Below are 6,478 nucleotides of genomic sequence, written 5' to 3'. Positions count from 1 at the left end.
TTGTGACTGCCCAAATGAACTTCAGATTCTTGGGTATCCACCACAAAAAAGTTTTTAGCTTTAATAATTTGAGAAATATGCTACCAATTTACAGAAACACCGTTTAAAATTTACTTGAATTTACTTTACACTTGGTTTTGTGACTGAGTCACTTTCGCCTCTTTTGTTTCCGTCTGCTGAAACCATGGGGCTGGCTTATTATCTTCAGAGGACTGATGAAGTTTTAAAAACCTGCCAGAAACTTTGGTTCTGCCCTCTTTCGGGGCTATAACTAAAAGTAATGTATTTGTTACACAAGCATAAGTGAATCCTTTGATCCTCAGGAGGGCACTGTGGAACTACGCTCTTGGGGTTGTCCGCTGTGGGGAGGTTCTTTTGTTACAAATTGTTCTGAGTGCAAGGCCAGGCCTTGGAAAAGAGATTTTTATATTTTCATTTAATTTTAAAGACAAGCCATAAAGATCTTTTAAAATGTGAAACTGGAACGTGTGTGCTGAAGACTACTTTCATATTAAACTGAGTGAACTGAAGAACAATTGAGCTGTATCTACCTGGAAGTTCAGTCAGGTAGGGAAACTGCTTTCACACTTTTTAATGTACATTTGAAAGAGGAACCTGAACCAGGTACGTCTAATTCTAAGATCGCAAATCCTCAGAGCTTGCAGCCCCATAGCATTATATAGTACTCACTGGAAAGCTAAGTAGTCTTTAAAAAGTCTTTTAATCTGTTGAGATGAAGTTGGCTTTTCGTGTGCTTTTCGCACACCTACCCCTGGGTTTAAACTGCAATTTCTGTTGTGCTTTTCCAGGGCAAAAACAAACAAAAACAATATTCAGATAAAATATTATAGGTTTATTTAACACTTAATTCTCACCTTGAGTATGCAAAATACAAACTCCACAAAATGTTCATTTTTTTACTTTGTAGTTTACAAATATACAAAATAGAAGTTTGCTTAAATTTATATTACATATTTATTAAGGCAAGGAACTATATAGAAAAAAACTTTTGTTCTGCTTAAGGCATACTTGGGAATAAACCATTGTACAAATTATTGCACATCTGAAACCACAGTGCATAACAGACTGTCTGCATAAAAAGGTTAAAGTAAACCAGGTGTATTTACCTGACTTAGGTCATAAATGTAGATCGGAAGACAAAAATAGATTTTCCTTGTCAAAGTATGCAGCAGTTTGAGAACTTTGGCCTCATTTGGTACCTTTAGAACCAAGACTCACCAAGCACCATCGTTTAGGCTATTAAAACACATTTTCTGTACCTGAATTTCTTCCTCTTCTTCTAAGATCGTAATAATGGCTTTTAGAAGGCAAAGAAAATACAAGGTGATCTTTATGCTTATATTGCATCGAAACAATTCAAGGGATTCTGGTCTTCCCTCCCCCCAACTCAAGGATCTAATTTATACCCTGATATCCACAACTTCCAGTCACCCCTTTGGCGTTTTGTAAGTCCAGGAATATATATTCAAGTTGGATTTAGAATTGGAATGATAGAAGATCCAGTCACAGACCCCATCTGTTCTTTGTCTTTTGGTTTCCTCGCGTCTCCTGATTCCATTCACAAGTTGACTTGTTGGGAACTTGACCATGATTGTAGTGCTCCAGCTGGGTTCCTCCCCTCACCGGGAAGACAGTGTGAAAGGTAAAAAATACTGAATTCTCGTCTGGCAGTGTGGGTCATATCCACTGTTTTGGGATTTAAAAGTGCCTCTTCATGTGTAAGGCGAGGTGGTCCGACCTCGAAAATGCCCGGTCGCATTTCTGGCACTGGAAGGGGCGGTGCCCGGTGTGTTTGCGGTAGTGCCTGGTCAGTTCATCTGAGCGGGCAAATTTCCACCCACAGCCATCCCAGTCACAGTGGTAAGGTTTCTCACCTGGAGAAGGAAAACAAAGCCACTGGAAGCAATTGCTAAAGAATGAAGAATTGGCCATTTTTCAAACTGGAAGCCAAACATTAAACCAGCTCCCCAAGCACCCCATTCCGAAAGAATCCAGAAATGTCTTTATACCTCTTAAGGCCATATTAAATTCCAGATCATAACAGGAACACATTATGCCTATTTTTTTGCTCTTGTTTTTTTAGGGAAAGTTAAATCGCTAATCTTGGAAAACACAAAGGCCACTTACACCTATACTTCTGTTGGACTAACATTTTCTTTCTTTTGAGCTAAAATATCGCTGTGGAGGAAATGAACTTAGAAATTATGGCTGCTAGTGTCTCTCCTAGCCCAAACCAATGATATCCTAACCCACTATAATTGGTTCTAAAAAGTGACAGGAGGCTACTTTTCCTGTACCAATATCATTAATGAATGCTGTGCCTTAGTGACCTTACATACCTACTTACATCCACAAACAGATTCTCTGCAACAATCTTAAACCAGAATCTCAGCAAGCCCAACCATTAAGTCCTTGGGATTTAAATAAAACCTAATTGTTAAGATTAGAAATGGGGAGGGTGAACCTGGAAAGGGATCAATAAAAAGTCTGGAAAATCAAAAACTGATTAAAAAATAATATATCATGCTTTTGCACTGCAAAGTATAATTTCTTGATTACAAGGGCAATGCTTTGCTCAAGCTAGAAGAGGCCCACATACAGCCTGGAATCTCTCTGCCATTCAAAGGCCTAACAAAACTGCACTTTCAAGCACTGATACCATCCGCCCAGCAAAAGGCTTCTGGGCAAAGTAGTAGGCGCCGGTTTGCTGTTCTCTCCTGTTATCCCGGAGATGGAGGAGATAGACTGCGCCCCACATCCCAAGGGAGGCCCTGAGGAGTGTCTGTAGTCAGCCAAAGAAGCTGGACACCAGCCCCCCTCCTTTCCGAGGCGTCTGTCCTCCTACCTGTGTGGGTTCGCAGGTGTGCCTTGAGATGAGAACTCTTCGTGTAGGTCTTGCCGCAGCCTGCGTAATCACAAGTGTGAGTGGCCGTCCTTTTCCGGGGCCACGACCTTCTCCCCCTCTTTGGCTTGGGCTCCTCTGGCATGCAGGAACCGGGTGGCATGAGCTCTAGGGGTGAAGAATGTGGGGTCAGCGTCATCCTGTGTGCCCCGGCGGGCTGGCACACGCAGGGCTCCCCAGCCCCAATTATGAATCCCCGGGACTGACCTTGGTAATGGAGCGGTGGGACCTGCGGCTGCATCTGGTCAGGAAGGAAGGGAGGGTAGTTGGGCCCGGGGTGGGGATGGAAGCCCGGGGGGAGCGGCAGGGCAGGATGACAGTCCCTGCTGCTCAGCAGTTCCTCGGCACCCAGGGTCGGGGTAGTCCTGCTGGGGAGCTGGCGCCCCAGGGGAAAGTCGTGCGCAGGCGGCCGGTGGCCATTGCTGAGAGGGGGTCCAGTGCCCAAGTGGGCCTCTAGGGGCCGACCGACGGTGCAGGAGGAGACAGCCTCCTGCTTGATCTTGGGGCACATGCGCGGCGGCCCGCCGCTGTAGGGCGCCACCACCACCGGGTGGCTGCCGTCCGGGCTGCCTTTGCTAACACTGATGACCGACGGGCTGCCGTACTCGCTGCCAGGGGCACTCAGCGACGCCTTCAGCACAAACTTGCCCATCAGCCCGCCACCTGGCGGCTGCGGCTGCTGCGGCGGAATGTACACGGGGTCCAATTCAGGCCGCAGGAGCTCGGCCACGAAGCCGCCAGAGGGGCTCACGTCGTTGATGTCCGCCAGGTTGAAGGGAGCTGTCGGAGGGGGTGCAGACTCCCGGCCATAAAGGAGGCCGCCGCCCGTGCTGCCAGGCGCCACGCCCGGGTCGCCCCCGGCCCGCATTGGATAGCTGAAGCTGCAGGTGGAGGGCGCACTGGCAGGACCGCTGCTCGACGGAGAGGACGAGGATGAGGCTGACGCCGACGAGGACACGGTGGCGGCCACTGACTCCTGATGGGACAGTGAGTTGGAGAGGATAAAGTCCAGGTCCAGGAGATCATTGAACTCCTCCGTCTCTCTCCGGGGTAGGAGAGCCGGGTTGCTGCTGCCGCAAGCCGCACCGACTCCGCCACTCTCCAGGTCGGCGGCCACGGTCGCCGCCGCCAGGTCGTAGGGACGGCCGGGAAGCACCGGGGGAAGTCGCTTCATGTGGGAGAGCTCCTCCCGCCAGCGCTGCGGGGACACGACGCGAGAAGAGACTGTCAGTGCTGTCCCCCTAACTGCCACCTGATGTAGTGGTGGGCCCGCCGCGCCTACACCGCCTAGACATGGGGACCGGGCAGGCAGGAAGCGCCCGGGGACTGTGGGTGCCAGCGCTGCAATAATGGCCCACACCCGGGTCCGAGGAGAGGCGGTGCGTGGAGATGAAGGATGTTATGTTGTCTCTGCCCGATTGCGTGTGAGCGAGCGCCGCGGCTCGCCAGCCTGGGTCCCTCCCCCTCCTGATGCCGGGGACGCTCCCGCCGCCCTCGGAATTGGGACACCGAGGCTCATTCGGTGCGCCCTCGCCACGGGGACGCCTACGCGCCAAGCTCACTCTGGCCCAGCCAGCGTCTGGGGACACAGACACCTCCCGCCCGGTGGCCCGCGCGCCCGCCCTGCCGCCTGCGCGCTCCGGGACGTGTGCGGACCCGGTGTGGGCTCCACGGGGTCGGGACCACACGCATGTACAGCTGAGACAAGGGCGCGGAAGCCACCCCGGGAAGGCTGCCGAGCCCGCGCGGCGGCCGCTCCTTCCCGTCGTACGGTGCTTCCCGGTGACCCCAGGGCTCCGCCCGTCCCCACGCCACCCATCAAAGCCCACCGAAGGGTCCCAAAGGCCCGGGGCAACACTCACGTTATTCGGGGCACCTGCTGGACGCAGTGTCTTCTCCCTTCCCGCCGGGCCGGAGGCGAACGTGGAGAAGGACGGGAGCAGTGCGTCGCTGACAGCCATGTCAGACTCGCCAGGTGGCTGCCTGCGGGCCGGGTGGGGAGCACGGAGGCAGGGGTCAGCGGCCACTCTCGGCCGCCGCTCTGGCGCGTCCCACCGGCCCTCACCCCGCCCTGCGCCCCGCGCCGCACCTACCTCATTAATGTGCGGGCCCAGACGGTCCTCGGCAGCCCGAAGCAGTGGGGGTACCCGAACCCCAAAGTCAACGAAGAGGAAAAGAAGACAGAAACGAAGCCGAAACCAAAAACCCCAAGTTGCCCGAGATCCTTCTTCTTTGGATTAAATATAAAAGGGAGATGCCTTTCAAAAAAAAGTTCCTTTGTATACAAAAGTTCTTAGAAAAGTTGTAAACTCGTACAAATAATCAGCAAGGCGAGTAAGTAGGTCCGGTGGCCGGCCTGCGCTCTCTTCGACTCAGCAGCGTCCGCCACCGCTGTCGCGGTCGCCGCGACTATCGCCGTGGGCGCTGTGGTTGTGGCCGGGGTGGCGGGCGGGCGGCGCCGCCAGGTGAGACTGGCCGCGGTGGCGCGGATCTGAGGACTGGGCGGCGGCGCGGGGCGCGGAGTCCGGGGGGCTGCGCGGGGCGCGCGCGGCCATGGGCGCTGGCCGCGGGCGGGTGGGTGGGTAGGTGGGTGGGGGGCCGGAGGGGCGGGGAGGGGCACTTGGCGGCTCCCGGTGCCGCCGCCGCCGCCCGCCACCGCCTCTGCTCCCCGCGCGCCCGCAGCCGCGCTCGCTCTCTCGGGCCGGGGAACTGCCGGCGGCCGCCGCGCGCTCCTTACTTATAACTTCTTGGCTCCCGCCCTCCCCCCGCCTCCTACCCGCTGTGCGCCCGGGCCCGCCGCCAGGCCCCGCCCCCTCCCTTTCTTCTCCCCTCCCTCCCGCGGCCCCCCGTGCGTTGCCATGGCAGCTAAATAAACAAACTCGGCGCACGTGGGGGCGGGGAGGAGGGCGGGGCGCGGGCGGGGCCCCGCGGGCCGTGACGCCAGCCCGGCAGCTGGCGGGCAGGAGCCGCGCTGACGCCGGCGGCGTTGGCGGCTGCGGGCCCGGCCCGGGGCGCGGGGCTGGGGGTACGGGGCGCATGTCCGGTCGCCGCGGGCGGCTCCCTGGGTTCGAAGCCCGCGGCCAAGAAGGCCGGTGGGGGAGAACGGGGACGGGAACGCGCCCCTACCCCCGCCCCGGTGGTGCGCTCGTCGCGCTGTCTGCGCTCAAGAGAAGAGCGCGATTATCCGCGTGACTCATCCGGCCCTTGTCCCTCTCATACGCACGCAGGAGCCCGGCTCTAGTCCCCGAGCGCTCTCCCCGAGTGCGGCCGCTTGGCCTGGCCTCGCAAGGTCTTTCGCGGGCCCTTCTGCCGGCTGGGGGTGGGGGGACAGAGGGGAGGCGGGCGCCCAGCACTGCGTGGCGAGGACCGGGAGCCCGAGAAGGCCGGAGGGGTGCTCCTCGCCTGGAAAGGGCGGAGAGGGGCCGGAATTGGAAATGGAGTTACGGTTTCGGTATTTGAAGGAGCGGGGAAGGGAGTGAAAGGGCTCGGGGTTCATTTGACGAGGTGGGGAAGAGAAGAAGGGCGTGAGGCGCGGGGACACCTTTTAACCAGGAA

General features: G+C 56.3%; 1 protein-coding gene across 3 annotated transcripts; it reads right to left on the bottom strand.

Annotated features, from left to right (window-relative positions):
- Positions 1-830: 830 nt before the first annotated feature.
- Positions 831-5,623, bottom strand: KLF4 (KLF transcription factor 4). Of its 3 annotated transcripts, none has more exons than XM_057722338.1 (5): positions 5,017-5,623; positions 4,786-4,906; positions 3,131-4,121; positions 2,867-3,031; positions 831-1,895 (listed from the first exon to the last, which is right to left on the bottom strand). In XM_057722338.1, exons 1-5 carry the CDS (start codon positions 5,019-5,021, stop codon positions 1,720-1,722), a joined length of 1,458 nt encoding a protein of 485 aa, XP_057578321.1. In that variant the 5' UTR covers positions 5,022-5,623; the 3' UTR covers positions 831-1,719. The 3 variants fall into 3 exon arrangements, with proteins under 3 accessions (XP_057578321.1, XP_057578322.1, XP_057578320.1); XM_057722339.1 differs by having other exon boundaries at positions 3,131-3,899; XM_057722337.1 differs by having other exon boundaries at positions 2,867-4,121.
- Between the last annotated feature and the right edge of the window lie 855 nt (positions 5,624-6,478).

Source organism: Hippopotamus amphibius, chromosome 2, assembly GCF_030028045.1.
Source record: "Hippopotamus amphibius kiboko isolate mHipAmp2 chromosome 2, mHipAmp2.hap2, whole genome shotgun sequence".
Taxonomy (NCBI): domain Eukaryota; kingdom Metazoa; phylum Chordata; class Mammalia; order Artiodactyla; family Hippopotamidae; genus Hippopotamus; species Hippopotamus amphibius.
This window is presented reverse-complemented; position numbering and strand designations above follow the sequence as displayed.